The sequence below is a fragment of the Salvia splendens genome, chromosome 12 (assembly GCF_004379255.2).
Source record: "Salvia splendens isolate huo1 chromosome 12, SspV2, whole genome shotgun sequence".
Lineage (NCBI taxonomy): Eukaryota > Viridiplantae > Streptophyta > Magnoliopsida > Lamiales > Lamiaceae > Salvia > Salvia splendens.
This window is the reverse complement of record NC_056043.1, coordinates 32,613,265-32,634,151: the sequence shown is the minus strand read 5'-3', so window position 1 is coordinate 32,634,151 and position 20,887 is coordinate 32,613,265. Positions and strand designations below refer to the sequence as shown.

The 20,887-nt window shown below is 42.2% G+C and overlaps 2 protein-coding genes across 3 annotated transcripts; both read left to right on the top strand.

Annotated features, from left to right (window-relative positions):
* The first annotated feature begins 1,053 nt into the window (after positions 1–1,053).
* Positions 1,054–3,902, top strand: LOC121758315 (centlein-like). Its single transcript, XM_042153734.1, has 6 exons — positions 1,054–1,315; positions 1,414–1,683; positions 2,869–3,026; positions 3,109–3,214; positions 3,295–3,387; positions 3,495–3,902. The coding sequence occupies exons 1-6, from the start codon at positions 1,124–1,126 to the stop codon at positions 3,603–3,605; spliced, it is 930 nt and encodes a 309-aa protein (XP_042009668.1). The 5' UTR covers positions 1,054–1,123; the 3' UTR covers positions 3,606–3,902.
* A 557-nt stretch (positions 3,903–4,459) lies between these two features.
* Positions 4,460–11,529, top strand: LOC121756911 (33 kDa ribonucleoprotein, chloroplastic-like). 2 transcript variants are annotated; one of them, XR_006041126.1, is made up of 6 exons: positions 4,460–4,877; positions 4,983–5,081; positions 5,766–6,050; positions 6,128–6,262; positions 8,003–8,072; positions 11,360–11,529. XR_006041126.1 is itself a non-coding variant. In XM_042152341.1 (5 exons), exons 1-5 carry the CDS (start codon positions 4,572–4,574, stop codon positions 8,009–8,011), a joined length of 834 nt encoding a protein of 277 aa, XP_042008275.1. In that variant the 5' UTR covers positions 4,460–4,571; the 3' UTR covers positions 8,012–8,178. The 2 variants fall into 2 exon arrangements, 1 of the variants encoding a protein (XP_042008275.1); XM_042152341.1 differs by lacking the exon at positions 11,360–11,529 and having other exon boundaries at positions 8,003–8,178.
* Positions 11,530–20,887: the final 9,358 nt, after the last annotated feature.

Below are 20,887 nucleotides of genomic sequence, written 5' to 3'. Positions count from 1 at the left end.
ATAAATTACATTACATCGGATTTATCATTTTTTAAAAAAAGGTTTCAAATTTGAAGAAAAAAATATCAATCGGATCCAATAATCCAAAAAATCTGAATCGAATTGAATATGTTAGTCTTGTTCAGTTTAGTCCAGTTACTCATATTACAAATAAATTTTCCACCTCTAACTCAGACCCCACAAACTTAAACACTTAATAATTGAGTAAATTATTAACCATAAGTAATTGGCAAATTACAATAGTAGGTCTTCGCATTTTACATGTCCATCAAGTTGAGCTTCAACCACCTACATGTGAGATAGATTGATTTTCCAACTAGATAATGATACTTTCAAAATCTGTTACTACAACCCTCTTCCACAAACGTCAACCCAAAGTTTAGCATGTTTAGCTCTGCAAGTTTACATTCTGTCGTTTTGGCTTAAATCAGCATGTCGTATTAGCAATGAAATTTAGTTGTTTTGGCTTTTTTTAAAGAAAAATTAACTCCTATATAAGGGATAAATTACAAATAAACTCATATACTATAGATAGGAGGAGATTACAACTGATAGCAATGAAATTTGTTAGCACTCTGTTGTTTTGGCTTTTTAAAAAAAATTAACTCCTATATAAGGGAAGAAATTATAAATAAACTCATATACTATAGATAGGAGGAAATTACAACTGATGTCAAGAGAAATTATAAATAAACTCATATAATATAGATAGGAGGAAATTACAACTGATGTCAAGAGGGCTCGAACTCGACACCTCATGCAATAATGTCTAAACTCCTTGCTGCTAGCATGTCGTGTCAGGAATGATATTCGTCAGAAAATTCGTCAATCATGTCAAATGATTCAAATCTATAGTTCAATAATTAGCACGTGTATTTCAAAGCCAATATGCAAAACCATGCCAAAAAATACTATGAATTAAGAGCAAAATAACCTAATTTTAACATCAAAACTACTTTAATATTATTACTATTATTAATAATTATTACGGAGTATTTTTAAGAATATGAGTTTTTCTAACGGCTATTTTGAGAAACAACAAAATCCCTCCCATTTCAAATTCTGAGTTCCAAAATCGCGTAATTGAAGATCCAATTTCGAAGCCCTAGCTTCTGTTATCGCCATGGAAATCCCCCAAGAAGCTGATGATTACATACGAGAATCCACCGATCACAGCGTCGGTCTGACGATTTCCACCGACGCACTTCTTTCTAAACTTCGCGAGGTCGAAGCGTCGCAGATTCATCTCCGCCGCCAGTATCTCTCTCTCCAATCCAAGCTAAAAGAGAAAGATGACACAATCGAACGATCCAGGGTTTGTTTTTGCTGCTTCTACCCCCGCTCCTCGAATTTCAGTTTCGAATTTTCATTTTTTTGGGGGAATTTAATTATTTTCTGCTTCCGGTTCTTCAGGCTGAGGCGAGCATGAACGCGGTGGCATTGAAGAAATTTGTTAAGGAAAACCAGAAATTGGCGATGGAATGCTCTAATCTGCTGGCGGCGCGCAATAAGTGGGAGAAGGAGTGCTCGCTCTACGATCACGATCGTGAAGATTTGATGGATTTTGCGAACGAGGCAGACGAGAGAGCCAAGGAAGCTGAGGTGCGGAATCGTGATTTAGAGGAGGAGAAAAAGATATTGGAGGAAGAGTTGCATTCCTACAAGTGTCGATCCCCGCAGCTGGTAAAATTCTAGTAATTTCTTGATTTTCGTCTGATTTAATTCTTCTTTTTTGATATGTGGATTCGTTCTAAAATTCGAATTACTTGATAATAGATTTGTGTTGGATTCATATGTCACTGCTCGGAAAAATAATTCAGTTGGATCCCTTCAAAAGCTTTTCTGAGTTGCTGCAGATAGATTTTCCTAGTTTACAGTCTTATAGTAATTCATAATCCATCCATGTGAGCTATAAGCATTAAGTCCATTTTTGTTATACCTTTCAACTCCGATATCCTCTTTATGAGCCTGGGAACGTCTCACCTTTATTTACCTGCCACTGCCTCTAAACCTCTTCCTGGTTATACTCCCCAAGTTTCCTCATTTTGTACTGGTTTCTTGCCTACTTCACTCATTGCCTATTGGATCCCTACTAGAAAATGTTCGCGGCAAAGTAATGGTTTTAATGAACTAAATAGGCTTAATTTATTAGTTGAAAGGTGCAATTTAGAATGTGATGTAGTGATGTTTTGAGGGATTTTTCATTGTTTCATCTGCCCATTTACACTAAATTCATGTTGATAAACTCTCAGTGCAGATAACTTTGACATATTGTGCTCAGGACCTATTAGAAAATTACCTGGAGTCCCTTGAAAGTCCTTTAGCTGCTCTCTCCATCTAGACTTGACAGAAGTGGTAGATGTTTTCTTTCTTTCTTGCCTTCTTGGGCACATTTCATTCATTGTTTTAGGAGGCCAGTTCAATGGTACTGAAGTTCCAAACTCAAAATTGAAATTTCATCTTTTTTAGGTAGCAGTTTATCCTAATACATAATTTACTTTCTGTTCTTATGTCCATAGTTGTAGTCCCAAAGGTGTTTTGTTAGACAGCTTCATTTTTATTTTAAAGATCTTTATGTTTCGTTGGTGGTAAGGGACTTGTTTGGTCTGAATTTCTATGGAAATTACACATGTTCCATGCTCATATTAATTGTGCTGCTTCTCATTTGATGAATTTGTTATAAAATATCATTAACTCTTGTGTATTATCATTATCTCTAAGTGTGATTCGGTGAGACATAAACATTATGTTATGCAACTCTGTGAGGGAGTTTCCTATTGAACTATGAAAACAGCTTTACATTGATTTAAGCTTGAAATTCTCCTGAAACTGACACATTGTCTAATGACTCTAATTTGTTGGCTAAAGGTTGGCGAGTCTACCAACGGTACAGAAGAACATTGTTTACTTAATTCACTGTTCACTACTATGTTTGGCAAGGACGACATTCTGCCAATCGCACATAACTTTTTGGAGGCATATACTGGAGTTGAAGCTTGCAACGAGTTATTGACATTGTGGACAAGGTGGGATTCATTTTGAAAATGTGATTTCAGTTAGAATATTAATGTTGTTTCAGACTCTGACCGGAGTTCAAATTCCATCCAGCTTAAGTCCTTTAACCCAGAAAGTCGTAGCATTAGCAGCAAAGGTGAAAAATCTAGAGGAAGACAAGGACCATATAACGATCAACCTTCGTAAAGCTGAAGATGAGGTATGCAAACCAGTACAACTTGATGTTGATTGCTGTTTTATAAGTCCTCATGCGATAATCAGACATGGCTGTACTTTCAGGTAAATGCTCTGTTTGAAGAAAACAACGCCCTGAACGAGGTTAATAAAAGGCTGATGAAGAAATGCTATAGTGGAGGCACTGCTTCTGCAAAGGTATAAAGTATATGTAATGTTTTGGTGTGTGTTACTATATATTTATGTAATTATGTTCATATACATGTATATACTAATGGCATTTAATTTCTTGTGGTGTAAAGCAGAAGAAAAAATGCAGCCAAAAGATGAGTAGCCCAATGGAGAAGAAGATTGATTCAAGTGAAGCGAATATGCTGAGACAGCCACTCTCACCACTCCAATCTAACTGCACATGAAGTAAATCCAGAGATTTCATCTTGAAATTTCTCTTTTTGATTGTGAATTTGTCTAATTCCTAACTTTGTTGGTGAGGAAGCAATGATGTTTGATGGTTGTACATGTGATTGTACATTTGTGGTTAAGCTTTGGCAAAAAAACTGGCCTGAGTTGGCCGGGTCTGGCCGTTTGAACCACCTAAGTGGGTCGCGAGAACTGCCAGAGAATTCGAGCCATTTTTCATCTTCATTTTTGCTCTCTGTGTTCTTTGTAGACTAAATCGAGATGTTGATGGTGGATTTGTAAATGAAAGAAGATCTGTTGTGTTTCTTATGCTTTCAATTAACTCAGAATTCCATTTTTGTGTTAACTCGTGGATTGCATATACTCGGGATAGAAGTTTTGTATAAATGTAATGCCATACTATTAAGTATTTTAATTTTTATTTCACTTTTATGATAAAAGATAAATAAACATATTATTTTATAAACTTATAGTAGATGGAAGAAATAGTTCACATTTTTTAATCTTCGAATGTTTTTGAACGAATATAATCTTATTCAATGTTTATACATGAAGGAATAAATTCGTAATCCCTCCGTTAAATAAAAGATGTTGTATTTTCTTTTTTAGTTTATACCACTAAAAATATCATATTTCTGTTTTTTAAATAAGTTTTCACTGATAATAATATAAATATTGTATTTTATCTTGTCACTTAATATACAAAATAAAACTTCCTAAAATTCTCATAAGTGTGACATCTTTTGTGAGAAAGAGGGAGTACTATTTTTCGAAATTATAAGATGAATCAAATTATTTGGTAGATAATTTACTCATTTAATTATCTCTATTCATAAATTCGCCGCCAAAACAAATATCTCATCTCATCTTCCCTCCCTTATCCTTCCCCTCTCCCACTCATCTACAACACTCAAGTGAAAATTCCAATCAATCCCACCATCACCAAATTGAATCCTCCAACAATGGCCGCCGCATTTCGAGCTCTTTACTTCCCTCCGTCCACTTCCCACACTCATCTCCCGCTACCCAACCACCGCCTCCTTCTCTCCGTCGCCGCCAGGCCTCGCAAATCCAATCTCCATCTATTCCTCAACGCTCCGCTCCGTGCCCTACCTTCTATCCAATCCGAATCGCCGAAGGAAATTGCCGCCGAATCAGAAGAAGAATTTTCCACAACGAGGTTGCTCGTCCAGAATGTTCCATGGACGTCCACCGCGGACGATCTCCGCCCGCTCTTCGAGCAGTACGGAACCGTTGTTGAAATTGAGGTGCGTTTCCGTTTCTATTTCACATTCAATTATTTATCCGTTTTGTGGCTCTGATTTTCGCTTAATTTTGCTTTTTTTTTTATTTGTGTGTGTGTTTTGATTCAGTTTTCAATGTATAATAAAGAGAGGAATAGAGGTCTTGCGTTTGTAACTATGGGTTCACCCGATGAAGTGCTTGCAGCTTTCAACGGTCTCGAAGCTTCGGTAAGCCTAGAAGAATTTCATTCCTTCACCAATATTATGCTGATTTAGTGATTGAATATACTCGAATTTTAGTTCTTTTATCAATTCTATCCCAATATTTAACAATGGTGAGAATTATAGCCATAACTGTTTCAATTTATCAATTTTATCCTATCAAGTTTAAAGATGATTGTTTTTAAAAAAATAAGTATCCTTTTATTCAACTTAGTTTCCGGAGCAAAATAATAGGTCATCCTCGTGCACATCATATCATGACTCTTAGAGTTGAATTCCGAGGAAAAATTGGGATAGAAATGATAAGTTGAAAGAGTTGGTGTAGAGTTGATAAGTATCAAAGATTGGGGTAGAACTGATAAAATCAATCGGGCACTTTGCGTCGCGACTCTTAGACTGAAATTCCAACGAAACTTTGAGATAGTATAGATAAGTTCGAAAAAAATGGGATAATATTGGTAAATTTCAAATCTTGAGATGGAATCAACAAAATCAATCTAGTAAGTCATGTCACGACTCAAATTGTTAGTGTGAAATTCTGATGAAAGAAATGGTGAGTTTTAAAAAGTTGGGATAGCATTGATAAATTTGAAAGATTGTGAAATGATAAAATCACTAAATGGTCAGTGATGATAGATTTGATATTATAAACATTGTTTTGTGAACGAGGTCATTGTGTTTGGGGTGTAGGAGTATGGGGGTAGAGTGTTGAAGCTTAATTGGGCTAAGCCAAAGAAGCCGAAGCTTCCCTCTTCCCCGCCGCGGCCTAAGCCAGTGCACAATTTGTTTGTCACGTTTCTGCCGTTTCGGGCGAGGGCCAAGGACCTCAAGGAGTTCTTCAATGCTCACAATGCTAATGCAGTTTCTGCTGATGTAATATTCCGTGATAATCCTAAGCGATCAGCTGGTTATGGCTTTGTGTCTTTCAACACTAAGGCAGAGGCTGATGCAGCACTCGTTGCATTGCAAGGAAAGGTATAAATAGTGAATGTGGCTTATTGGAATGAGGAATGCCGAGTTGTTCGTGAATCTTGATGCTTGTTGTGTTTCAGGAGTTTATGGGGAGAAACTTACGCATAGCACCGAGCAAGAGATTCTTGAGGCCGGAAACAAAGGCAGCTATCGAGTCAGGAAATGAAAGTGAATCGAACTCTTCTGAGAAACTTGAGGAGACATCATCTACTGAGGTTTAATTCTTTAGCACTCTGTGTTAGTATTTACTTAGCTTGGTATATTTTTGTTTTAAATGTGTTTGAATACATCTGTGGAGTGGGGTAATTCCATGGTGAAAATGTTCATTCTTGCCATTAGAGTATTCCTTTGTTGTGCAATTTTATCGTGCTATTCACTATGGGAGATTATTTTTCGACATTAAACCTGCATGAAGATCCGTGAATCTTTTTATCACTCAAAAGCATTGTGTGTGGTCTTTGCTGAACCCCACGAGCAATATCTCATCTATAAGTGAGAATTCAAGCTGTTCATCTCTGAGTTTTTTTCATTTAGCTCGGCCTATTTTTCCTTTTAATGTGTTTGGATGCATTGCGGGGTGATTTCATGCTGTTACACACTAGATGAAAATGTTCATTCTTGTCATTAGAAAGGAGAAGATGTAGCCATGACTTCCTTTTCTATGTGTATTCTCTTGTTGGGTAATTTTATCGTGCAATTCTCTACGTGAAATTGTTTTTCGACATTAAAATTGCACGGAGGAAATGTTACAAGCAAGCAAGCTGCTTTTCTGTGAAGATCCATAAAGTGATTAGTCACATTCAAATACTACATGTTAAGTGCAAATGATAACGAAAGCAGAAGCATACTTGTGTTCGTGTCATTGACAAATCGGAAGTAGGGTTGATCATCTATCAAATGATATGTATGAAACCGTAGAGAGAAGTTATGATTCTTGTTTAGTACGACCGGATGATAGGAATGAGATACTATCATCGTATTTATAAGTTATACGTTCACTTAGAGATCATAACCCCATATTTAGAGAACAAGTTCCAAACTTTATACGTTCACTTGGAGACCATAACCCTGCTGTCATTGAATGTTTTGAATGTGCTTTCCCTTCTCTATACGTATTGGAGACGCTTACCATTGAGGATTAGCCTAGATAGATAAAAATATACAGGTTAATCCATTGTTTACTAAAGGATAACTCGCTATGTTCAAAAGGATAATTAATCATACCTATTGTTAATCCTGAATAGAAAACAACCCTAAATCGAACTTTCTCTAGATTTTTTTTGCATATGAACCAAGGCTAGGATTAGCTTGTCACTTGCTTCATATGCGTACGTATTCAGTTTTGCTGCTATGCTTTAATGCCTGTATTGTCTAACTCTGTCCACAAAGTTTTGTTGTATCTCAGTGCATCCATGCATTTCGAAAAGGGTTAATTTCCTCTTGATACATGAGCTTTCAATATTTGGTTCTGCCCCAAACTTTATTTTCGAATACAAATACACTAACTTTGGACTTTTATGATTTTCCCCCAACCAAAAAAACACTAACTGAAACTGGTTGGAAATCAAAACAACGTTGTTTTGATTTTTCGTTTAGGGGAAAAACGATAAAAGTCCAAAGTTTGTGTATTCATATTCAAAATATAAAGTTCATGGAAAAATTAGAAAATGTTGAAAGTTTGTGTATTTACAGCCAAACAAATAACGGAAACTGAAACTACTGTGTTAAAGCTTATATGCGAATGGGATCGACCAGGATTGAGGATTGAATGAAAAGAAACAGAAGCAGTAAACATTTTAAATGAAGAACTTAATGTCTCTGCAGCTCAAATGTTTGAATGTATTTCATTATAAATGCTGAAACAAAGAAACTGAAATATATATATACAAGAAAATAAGTGATTTGTATATAAACAAAAAATATGTTGTTGCTGATGTGGCTACATGACTTGCCAGGTGGAATAAAATGAGGCTGAGTAGGATGAAGTAATGTAATTACAACGGCATTGGAGTTTTGAGCAGGAAGGTATGAGCGCCAACTGTATTAACTGCTTTAACCGTATTTCCATCAAGGGTGACTTTGAGGTGTGTAATGAACCATCATTTCAAGAAGTAAAAATGAGTTTTGAATATTTCATGCCCTCTAGTGAGGGATAGAGGTACCCCCGGGTTAGAAACTGCCGGTCCCATATCTTACTGTTTTCCCGGTTTTGCACGGCAGTGTGTTACTGTCTTTACCAGTTTCGCATTCGAAACAGCCGGTTTCAAAGTTTGATTATATTGAAATGAATCGCGTGCACTACAAAGCTCTAAGAAGCTTGTCTGTTTCAGCCCGTTTATGTCGCTTTTGAAATTGGAACTGAAGGTTCCGATTCCGAGCAAAATAGGTAGTTCTGGTTTAACCATGCATATCCACGGAGGTAAGATATTATTGCATTGTTCGTTTGATTGGTATGAGAGTATTGTGTATGATAGGGTAGTTGTATAGGGTTTTACATGATAGTGCTGATAGTATTATATCTCAATCGGATATTTGTTTGGGCTGATAGTGCAGATCATATAACTTATTTGGTCTTTGGTTGGGCTACTACAAAACCATGATAGCAACACTGATTGACAAATATGCCCTCATAAACATTTTGTATTGACCAAATTTTCCCTAAGCTTGTTATGGTGTAAACGGTTTCAATGACATGATATTGTGTTGTTGAATGCTTTGTTATTTGTCCATAGCATAAGGTAATGCAATATGGATAATTATTCACAAGGATCCTCAAACAACCATAGCATGTCCACGTTCTAAAAAATAAATTCCATTCATCATCAAATTAGAGATGAGTTTGAAATACATAATTTTGCTATTCAAGTTACAAACCACAAAATAACTAAATTTAGATGATGAAACCTATGGCACAATATGAAGCAGAAAGGAACCTGTTTTGGAAAATGAAATATGTTTCTCTCGGACAATTCTACTACATAGCAAAGATTACTCAATTCGATTAGTACAACAACCTACAATGTAATACCCGAAAATTTGTGGAATTTTATTCTTTTAATTAAGGATGAAATTTTCTTTATGTTTTTGTGTTTAAAATATGGTGTGGAAAATATTTTGTGTTTATTTGATTGTTGTGGATGTGGTATTTTCTACCTAGGCAAATTAAAATGTAATTAAATAATTAATTAAGCCATGTTTTTAAAAATCCTAATTAAAATTAAGATCTCTCTCTCTCTCTCTCTCTCGGTTTCTCTCCCCCTCCCCACTACTTTCTCAACCTCCCCACTCCCTCTTAACCGATACATCATCCCCTTTCCAATCTCTCCCCACATCGGTTTTTTCTCTTTTCTCTCTTGCAATTGCTCTCAACACCGGTAAGCTCCCTCTCTCCTTCTCCCTCTCGGTTCTCATCTTTTTCATTCACTCCCTCTCATCATCGTCTTGGATTCCTCAAGGTGATACCCCCTTCGTCGTGAATCGGAGTCGTAAGAGGAAGTAAAGCTTTTTCACTACGTTGAACTATCCGGGAAAGGTAACACAAGGCCTCAACTCTCGTTTAATTCGAAAAACATGCATGTAGGACGTTTTGGATGGGTTAGATGTTGAATAGGATTTGTGGCTATGTGCTTGTGTTGAACATGTTTTCGGTGATAACTGACAGTGGGTTCCGACCCCTTTTTGACTGAGCAAACGATCTCCTTTTGGTACGAATTTTTAGCTGTATAAACTTTGGTGTGTCTTCTGTGTGGTGTGTAAATTTCAGCTTCTTTGGAGGTCGTATGATTTTATTATGATTTCTGCAAGTAAACTGCGCAGTTCTGCGTGTTGTGTGTTTTTGGGAGATGTTTTCATGTGCAATGGTTGGGTTTCTGAGTGTTGTGCTTTTGTGATGTATGTGGGTGTGTTTGGCCAAGAGATGGCTCGGAGGAATCAGTGTTTGGTTCGAGAGTTTTCGTGTGTGTTGGCCGAGAGTTGTTGGGTTCAGCCTAGGGCAGATTTGTGGAGAGTCTGGAAGGGATGATCCCAGGTGTCTGGGTGTGTTTTGGGACCGAGAATGTGTGGTGTGAATGTTGTATAGGGTTTGAGAATCGGAAGTTGGAGGAAAGTGAGTGTGCACGGAACGAGCCAGGCGGCCGAGGTGCCGAGCCAGCGGCCGAGGTGCCGAGCAGGCGGCCGAGGTGCCGAGCAGGCGGCCGAGGTGCCGAGCAGGCGGCCGAGATGCCGAGCCAGCGGCCGAGGTGCCGAGCCAGCGGCCGAGGTGCCGAGCAGGCGGCCGAGATGCCGAGCCAGCGGCCGAGGTGCCGAGCAGGCGGCTGAGGTGCCGAGCCAAGCGGCCGAGCAGGCGGCCGAGATGCCGAGCCAGCGGCCGAGGTGCCGAGCAGGCGGCCGAGGTGCCGAGCCAGCGGCCGAGGTGCCGAACAGGTGGCCGAGGTGCCGAGCCACCGGCCGAGACACCGAGCCATGTCGAGACGCCGATCCTTTTTCCGAGTTTTTCCGAACCTTTTCCGAGCCAAGTGAGCCGTTTGCACAGTAAGGGTATGCCAGGACTTGGAGTGCTGTGTTCGTGTGTCGTGTGCGCGTTTTGGGTACGTCGTTTGCATGCGGGGTGTGTTTCGAACGTGTGACTTTGTGTGTTTGTTTTGTAACATGTTGTTAAGTGTATGTACGTGTAACGTGCTAGATATTGAAGTCGTCCACGTAGGAATCATGCATTGTCGTTTAAAGTCTCGTCTCTTCTGACTCTAATCATGATACAATTTATCTTTCAAAAGGGTGATCTTTTACGAGGAAAGTGTGGTTGAAGGGAACCTTTTTAAAAGCTAAGCAATCGAGGTGGGCTTTTCTACCCTACTTTTATGTGGGTTATCTTTAAATACGGACTTTGTTCCGGAAATGTTTATGGAGGTGAACTGTTTGTCTTGCCAATTGTTTTGTTTTGAAACCTATCTGAAGTGGTTTACCACATATGTTTAATCGAATTCGGGTCTGTTGGGCTGCGAACCCTCAGGCTAGTGTACACGAGACCGGGAGCCATCTGAGAGCAAGTTGGCCGGTCTAGTTGACCTGGGGTGTGGCCACGCCCCTTGTCATGGTTGGATCAGATAGTGTATGATTGAGGGAATAAGGGTGGCAATATCGGAAAATGACTGCGCAGTCGAATTTATGAAAATATATTTTTGTGTACTTGGGTTATTTTCTTACACTTAAAACCCCAAGGTTACACTGTTATGGCATGACAAACTATGATTTTGGCGTGTGTCCACTGAGTGCAATAAGTACTCAGCCCTGCATGTTGTTTTCTTAATGTGCAGGTTGAGCGGCGATGGGGAGGACGGATGTTGAGCAGTTAAAGTCAAAATGCGTTTCACTTTGTTTTGGATAATGTCGTGTCGTCATACCCGGCATTATCTGTCTCTTGATCTTTTTCCGCTGCTTGTAATCCGAAACAATGTTTTCATTTAAACTCTGTTTACATTAACTCTAGAAATGTCGCTACAGTACCTGGTTTTAAAATGAATTTCCTTTTATCAAATGTCTTTGGGTCAAATATTCCTGTTTTTCCCCTTTCTTCCCCGCTTCTTTATTCCTCCCCTAGTCGCGGTCCACCGTACTTCCTATCCTTAGGAAATGCGGGCGTGACAGAGTGGTATCAGAGCCAAGGTTTTTTCTTTCTGCTCTGGACGTAAGAGTCTCTTCTGTCTTGATTTAGTTTGTATCCCTGTGTCAAAATAAATAATTGACTAAGTTTTCAAAAGTGTCATTGGCTCAACATCCGACTCATCGCACTCAACCTGAAATGAGGTAATGAAAATTTCGAAATTTTGGAAAGTATATGGAAGTGGAGGAAATTGTGATTTTGGTGTTGAAAATGTTTTATGTAAAGTTTAAGTAAATGTTGAGACATGTGGAATGGTACAACGTGATGTGGAAAAGTTGGAAATTATTTGAGTTATGAACTGTTATGGTGTTATGAACTGTTGATGTATGATGAACTTATATGAAAGCATGTGGCTGATGTGTGTTGATATGATGACGTGAATGTTGATGTGAGCTTTTATGTGAGTATGTGTTGGCCTTTTGAATGTTTGAACTTAGACGTGATAGAATTTCACTAGTGCTTCTTGGACCTATGATAGATAAGAGCTTTTGGCCTTTGAACACCAGCGGGTTTGGGTTAGAACAGCGATACGTGCATACACACTCTCTCTCTCTCTTCTTCGGTTATGTACTCTGTTTTTTTATACGCGAGGCGGTTGTTTCTGTTTTTCTATAGATGGCGCGTATGTTCCGAACCCCGCGACGGAGTGATCGCGATAGACTTAGGGCACAGAGGGTGCTCAGAGATTATAGAGTGTACCGGAAGAAGGATCACGTACCGTTGATCGAGTTCGTGGCACACTTCGACACCCTCTGGAGGGCAGCTCAGGAGTTCGGAGTGACAGAGCATGACGGCATTGAGAAGCTAATAGAATTGCTCCCCGACAGCTGGAAAGAGTGGGCCGAAAGAACGGCGAGGAGGTACACGTGGCATGAGCCCGCTACCGATGACATGGTGGGTGACATGGCTGGCTTTCGGAAGGCCGTGTATTGTGCACTGGTAGACTCTCGAGAGGAACAGCCCCCACAGGATGTGGAAGAGAGGGTCGTGTATCAGGACAAGTATGTGAGCATGTACGAGGGTGAGCAAGGGTTTGAAGATGACTACGGGGAAGAACCCGAGGAGGCTCAGCAAGAGAACCCCGAGGAGGACGATGACGAAGACCCAGAGGAAGGACCTATGGATGAGGATGATAGAGTCGTAGTCTAGAATTAGAATAGTTCGTTGTCTTTTCAGTTTTTGCTTGCAGTACGATCTACTCTCGGGAACAATGTTGGCCTTCTTTCTTTTAATGAGAATTTGATTTTGATTTATATCCTATGTGTTGCATCTTATACTACATGAAGGTTTTATAAGAAAATTTTGAGAAAGTGGTAATTTTGGATGAGAATTGTAGTAACACTTTTTGGATATTGAATCAGAATGCCGCCAAGACGTGCACGCCAACCACGACAAGGACCCAACGTGGAGGCACCACCTCCACCACCACCGCCACCACCACCTCCACCCCCGCCTCAGCAGGAAAGATTCATAGTTACGTTCTCCAGGCAGAATCCCCCAAAATTCGATGGACAAGGAGATCCATCAAAAGCCGAAGAGTGGATACGCAGCCTCGAACGTATTTTCAGGGTTATGGAGTGCACAGATCAGGAGCGCATTGCTTGCGCCACCTTTCAACTGTCAGGTGATGCCGATTATTGGTGGGAGACTCGGCAAAGGACTATGAATCCTGCCCGCCTGGAGGCGCTAACATGGGAGGAGTTTAAAGTAGAGATCGATAACAAGTATGTTCCAAAGACGTACAGACGGGCCAAGGTGGTAGAGTTCCACACACTAAGCCAAGGCCGAATGACTGTAACCGAGTATGACCGAGCCCTCGCGCAGATGGCACGATATGCGCCCGAGTTGATGGACACCGATGAGAAATGGGCGGTGAAGTTCCGGGCCGGGCTCAGAGATGAGATAAAGGCCGCATTGGCCTGTCGAGGAGAACTCTCCTACTCGGAGATCTTGACTTGTGCACTGGACGTGGAAGATGCACTCCCTAAGCCAAGAGTTGTGGCAACAACAAACGCGACACCTCTACAAGCTCAGCCGGGCCACCAAGAGAAGAGGAGGTGGGATGGTGACCAGGCTCAGTATGGTGGTAAGAGGCCACAACACATGAGGAACCCACCCTACAATGGCGGGAGACAGAATACTTTCCAACCGAGGGCAAACTTTCCGCCGAGGAACCCTCAATGTGGAAGGTGCTACAAGTACCACGCCGGGGAGTGTCGAGACCCTAGGTGCTTCAACTGTGGTGGAAGTGGCCATTACTTCCGAAGCTGCCCAAATAAGAACATGGGAACGGGAACGAGACAGAACCAGCTAGGTTTCCGTCCACAATCCCAGGCACTACCTGCACCTCCACCGCAACAACGCCGCCAAGGATTACCATCGCAAGCAAGGGCCTACGCCTTGAGGGGGAAGCAGCCGGCAAACGGGAAAGAAACCTTTGGGCAAGGAAACTTGGCAGGTATGGGCACACTTCTCAATATGCCTATAGTTGTCTTGTTTGATACGGGTGCGTCGCATTCCTTTATATCAACGTCTTGTGTGGATACTTTGGGATTACATACTGTTAAGACCGAACCCACTATGAGTGTGACCTCACCGGTAGGCGGGGCTATAGATATATCCCGATCTTGTGCATGTGTGAACTTTGGAATAGGTGAACTCAGTTTAGTGGCTTATAATTTGCAAGTAATGACGATGGGTAGCGTAGACATAATCTTGGGTATGGATTGGTTAGCGGAGAACCACGTTACCCTTCATTGTAGAGATAGGGAAATCTCGTTTGAAACCCCCGGAAAAGAGCCGACGAAGTTTCACGGAATCCCAATGAGCCGACGCAAGTCCATTATCTCTGCGCTGCAAGCCACTACAATGATGAGGAAGGGATGTCCAGCGTACCTTGTTTATTTGAATGGGGAGGAGAAGAAAGACAGGAAGATAGAAGATGTGGCGATAGTGAGTGAATATCCCGATGTCTTCCCCGATGCATTGCCGGGACCCCCACCCGACAGGCAGGTAGAATTCACGATCGATCTGGAGCCCGGATCGGCACCAATATCCAAAGCACCTTATAGAATGGCGCCAAAAGAGTTGGAGGAGCTTAAGGTGCAACTGCAAGAGCTACTGGAATTGGGATTCATTAGACCTAGCGTGTCACCATGGGGAGCACCAGTGTTGTTTGTAAAGAAGAAGGATGGAACGATGAGGATGTGCATCGACTATCGGGAGCTAAACAAACTAACGCTAAAGAACAAGTATCCACTACCAAGGATAGACGACTTGTTTGACCAACTTCGAGGGGCAGGAGTCTTCTCTAAGATGGATTTGAGGTCTGGGTACCATCAGTTGAGGGTTCGGCGAGAAGATGTACCCAAGACAGCTTTTCGAACAAGATATGGTCATTATGAGTTCGTTGTAATGCCTTTTGGACTGACGAACGCCCCGGCAGTGTTCATGGACCTTATGAACCGCGTGTTCCATCCATTTCTGGATCGGTTTGTCCTGGTTTTCATCGATGACGTGCTTGTTTACTCAAAGAACGAGGAGGAGCACAAAGAGCACTTGAGAACCGTCCTAGCAACTCTAAGGGACGAGAAACTATATGCCAAGTTCAGTAAATGCGAGTTTTGGCTCAAGGAAGTAAATTTTCTTGGACATGTAGTAACTTCAGATGGAATTCGTGTAGATCCGGCCAAGGTAGAAGCGGTGCAGGAGTGGAAGTCACCTTCTACACAAAACGAAATCCGAAGCTTTTTAGGACTGGCGGGCTATTATCGAAGATTCATCGAGGGATTCTCGAAGATAGCAAGGCCAATGACGCAACAACTGAAAAAGGGAGTCAAGATGATTTGGACGCCAGAATGTGAGGCGAGCTTTCAGTTGTTGAAGGAGAAATTGACCACCGCACCAATCCTAGCTGTGCCGGAGCCAGAGACTGACTATGCGGTATATACGGACGCGTCGAAGGTGGGACTAGGATGTGTGCTTATGCAGAAGGGGAAAGTGATTGCATATGCATCGAGACAATTGAAGCCCCATGAACTGAATTATCCGACGCATGACTTGGAACTGGCAGCTGTGGTGCATGCTTTGAAAATCTGGAGACACCATCTCTATGGAGTTCGTTGTGAGATATACACGGACCATAAGAGTCTAAAGTACTTCTTTGAGCAAAAGGAGCTGAATATGCGCCAACGTAGGTGGCTCGAGTTGGTGAAGGACTACGATTGTGGTATAAATTACCATCCGGGAAAAGCAAACGTAGTGGCCGACGCTCTTAGTAGGAAGTCTCAATCTCAGCTGGCCACCTTTCTTACTATCGAGGAGAGTATAATCCAAGAGTTCAGTAAGATGCGCTTGGAAGTGGTGAGAATGCCCGAGACTGTGGAAGGGATAGTAGCCACGTTGGGGATGGAACCCGACTTAAGAGCCAGAATTGTGGAAGCTCAACGGCGAGATACGCTACTAGAAAGGTTTCGCTCAGAAGTGAGGACGGGTGAACCCGGAAGTTTCCGTGAGGCAGCGGATAACGGTCTCACCTACAAGGGAAGGTTGTGTGTGCCCAAGGATGAAGGCTTGAGGATGGAAATCATGAGAGAAGCACATGAAACCCCATACGCTGCTCATCCAGGGAGCACCAAAATGTATCAAGACTTGAAAAGACAGTTTTGGTGGAACGGCATGAAAAAGCATGTTGCGGCAGTTGTGGAGAGATGCCTAGCATGTCAACAAGTAAAGGCGCTACACCAACGGCCCTATGGGAAATTGCAACCCCTCGAGATTCCGGAATGGAAGTGGGAACATATTGCAATGGACTTTGTGGTAGGACTGCCAAAATCCCAGCGAGGGAACACGGTGATTTGGGTGATTATAGATCGCCTCACCAAATCTGCCCATTTTGTGCCGGTTCGTGCCACTTATGGATCCGATCAGTTGGCTAAGGTATATGTACGGGAAATTATACGCTTGCATGGAGTTCCAGCGACAATCACATCTGATCGTGATGCTAAATTCACTTCTAGATTTTGGACAAGCCTGCAGCGCGAGTTGGGGACTAAGTTGAATTTCAGTACAGCTTTCCACCCACAAACCGACGGGCAGTCGGAGAGAACAATTCAAGCCTTAGAGGATATGCTGCGAGCCGTGGTGCTAGATCGAGGCGTAGGTTGGGAAGAAGTGTTGCCCTTGGTAGAGTTCGCGTACAACAATAGTTACCAGGCGACTATCAAGATGGCCCCATATGAGGCATTGTATGGAAAGAAGTGTAGGTCGCCACTTTATTGGGATGAAGTGGGTGAGAGAAGAATTCTCGGACCAGACTCTGTAGAAGAGATGATAGAGATTGTCCGACAAATCCGTGGGAGGATCAAGGAGGCACAGGATCGACAGAAATCTTATGCGGATGTTCGAAGGACCGATTTACAGTTCGAGGTCGGAGAAAAGGTCTTTCTGAAAGTTTCCCCTTCTAAGGGAATAACTCGTTTTGGAGTGAAAGGAAAGCTTAGACCCCGATTCATCGGTCCATACGAGATTTTGGATAGAGTCGGCATGGTGGCATACAGATTGGCCCTACCACCAAGCTTTGGAAATGTGCACAACGTCTTCCATGTGTCACAATTGAGGAAGTACGTGTTTGACCCCACACACATAGTTCACCAAGAAGAGATGATGGTCCTAAATCCCGATCTAAGCTATGAGGAGAAGCCCGAGGCCATTTTGGATCGAAGGGTTGCAAGAATTGAGGAATAAGTCAATTGCTTCGGTGAAAGTACGGTGGAGGAATCATGGAACCGAAGAGGCAACATGGGAATCAGAAGATAAGATGAGAGAGAAGTTTCCAGAACTGTTTGAGTAATCTAACAAATTTCGGGACGAAATTTTTGTTAAGGTGGGAGGAATGTAATACCCGAAAATTTGTGGAATTTTATTCTTTTAATTAAGGATGAAATTTTCTTTATGTTTTTGTGTTTAAAATATGGTGTGGAAAATATTTTGTGTTTATTTGATTGTTGTGGATGTGGTAATTTCTACCTAGGCAAATTAAAATGTAATTAAATAATTAATTAAGCCATGTTTTTAAAAATCCTAATTAAAATTAAGATCTCTCTCTCTCTCTCTCGGTTTCTCTCCCCCTCCCCACTACTTTCTCAACCTCCCCACTCCCTCTTAACCGATACATCATCCCCTTTCCAATCTCTCCCCACATCGGTTTTTCTCTTTTCTCTCTTGCAATTGCTCTCAACACCGGTAAGCTCCCTCTCTCCTTCTCCCTCTCGGTTCTCATCTTTTTCATTCACTCCCTCTCATCATCGTCTTGGATTCCTCAAGGTGATACCCCCTTCGTCGTGAATCGGAGTCGTAAGAGGAAGTAAAGCTTTTTCACTACGTTGAACTATCCGGGAAAGGTAACACAAGGCCTCAACTCTCGTTTAATTCGAAAAACATGCATGTAGGACGTTTTTGGATGGGTTAGATGTTGAATAGGATTTGTGGCTATGTGCTTGTGTTGAACATGTTTTAGGTGATAACTGACAGTGGGTTCCGACCCCTTTTTGACTGAGCAAACGATCTCCTTTTGGTACGAATTTTTAGCTGTATAAACTTTGGTGTGTCTTCTGTGTGGTGTGTAAATTTCAGCTTCTTTGGAGGTCGTATGATTTTATTATGATTTCTGCAAGTAAACTGCGCAGTTCTGCGTGTTGTGTGTTTTTTGGGAGATGTTTTCATGTGCAATGGTTGGGTTTCTGAGTGTTGTGCTTTTGTGATGTATGTGGGTGTGTTTGGCCAAGAGATGGCTCGGAGGAATCAGTGTTTGGTTCGAGAGTTTTCGTGTGTGTTGGCCGAGAGTTGTTGGGTTCAGCCTAGGGCAGATTTGTGGAGAGTCTGGAAGGGATGATCCCAGGTGTCTGGGTGTGTTTTGGGACCGAGAATGTGTGGTGTGAATGTTGTATAGGGTTTGAGAATCGGAAGTTGGAGGAAAGTGAGTGTGCACGGAACGAGCCAGGCGGCCGAGGTGCCGAGCCAGCGGCCGAGGTGCCGAGCAGGCGGCCGAGGTGCCGAGCAGGCGGCCGAGATGCCGAGCCAGCGGCCGAGGTGCCGAGCCAGCGGCCGAGGTGCCGAGCAGGCGGCCGAGATGCCGAGCCAGCGGCCGAGGTGCCGAGCAGGCGGCTGAGGTGCCGAGCCAGCGGCCGAGCAGGCGGCCGAGATGCCGAGCCAGCGGCCGAGGTGCCGAGCAGGCGGCCGAGGTGCCGAGCCAGCGGCCGAGGTGCCGAACAGGTGGCCGAGGTGCCGAGCCACCGGCCGAGACACCGAGCCATGTCGAGACGCCGATCCTTTTTCCGAGTTTTTCCGAACCTTTTCCGAGCCAAGTGAGCCGTTTGCACAGTAAGGGTATGCCAGGACTTGGAGTGCTGTGTTCGTGTGTCGTGTGCGCGTTTTGGGTACGTCGTTTGCATGCGGGGTGTGTTTCGAACGTGTGACTTTGTGTGTTTGTTTTGTAACATGTTGTTAAGTGTATGTACGTGTAACGTGCTAGATATTGAAGTCGTCCACGTAGGAATCATGCATTGTCGTTTAAAGTCTCGTCTCTTCTGACTCTAATCATGATACAATTTATCTTTCAAAAGGGTGATCTTTTACGAGGAAAGTGTGGTTGAAGGGAACCTTTTTAAAAGCTAAGCAATCGAGGTGGGCTTTTCTACCCTACTTTTATGTGGGTTATCTTTAAATACGGACTTTGTTCCGGAAATGTTTATGGAGGTGAACTGTTTGTCTTGCCAATTGTTTTGTTTTGAAACCTATCTGAAGTGGTTTACCACATATGTTTAATCGAATTCGGGTCTGTTGGGCTGCGAACCCTCAGGCTAGTGTACACGAGACCGGGAGCCATCTGAGAGCAAGTTGGCCGGTCTAGTTGACCTGGGGTGTGGCCACGCCCCTTGTCATGGTTGGATCAGATAGTGTATGATTGAGGGAATAAGGGTGGCAATATCGGAAAATGACTGCGCAGTCGAATTTATGAAAATATATTTTTGTGTACTTGGGTTATTTTCTTACACTTAAAACCCCAAGGTTACACTGTTATGGCATGACAAACTATGATTTTGGCGTGTGTCCACTGAGTGCAATAAGTACTCAGCCCTGCATGTTGTTTTCTTAATGTGCAGGTTGAGCGGCGATGGGGAGGACGGATGTTGAGCAGTTAAAGTCAAAATGCGTTTCACTTTGTTTTGGATAATGTCGTGTCGTCATACCCGGCATTATCTGTCTCTTGATCTTTTTCCGCTGCTTGTAATCCGAAACAATGTTTTCATTTAAACTCTGTTTACATTAACTCTAGAAATGTCGCTACAGTACCTGGTTTTAAAATGAATTTCCTTTTATCAAATGTCTTTGGGTCAAATATTCCTGTTTTTCCCCTTTCTTCCCCGCTTCTTTATTCCTCCCCTAGTCGCGGTCCACCGTACTTCCTATCCTTAGGAAATGCGGGCGTGACAGAGACATTGTTTCTCTCGGACCATATATCTCTAGCAAGATCATCTCTTTTCTTGTTCCAAGAGGCTGATGGTTCGACACTACTGATATGCTCAGCACCATCGTGTTCGGCAGCACTTTCATCCTCATTGTTGGCAACACTTTCATCCTCATTGTCGTCCTCATTATACCCCATCGCATCTTCAACACGGCAAACGATCGTTCGATGACATTCCTTGCCTTAGTGTGTCTCAAATTGAACAACTCTTCCGGTGTTTGAGGTGCTTGTCTTCCGGGTCCCCATTCTTTCAAATGATATCGGACCCCTTTATATGGCGTCACAAAGCCTTCAGCATTTGCGTATGCATTTGCGGGCCAATAAGCGTGATCATGAAAGATATAAGGATGCATGTTAATTTGATGATTCAGTATTATCTCCTCTAACAAAATCAACAAGGATGTCATTTCATTACGCCTATCGTCACCCTGATGAAGCATTACACACATTTATTAACAGATTGTTGGTGAAAAACAAATGTATATAAGCTGCTAATTCAATCAAAGCTAAAATCACAAACACAAACACAAACACAATCTGGATCTATATGAAATATATCACAAAAACCAACACAAGGCAAACAATTACAGGGTCATCAATGAACACAATGCCTACCCACAAATTGATACATCCAAAATAAGAACCAATCCATCA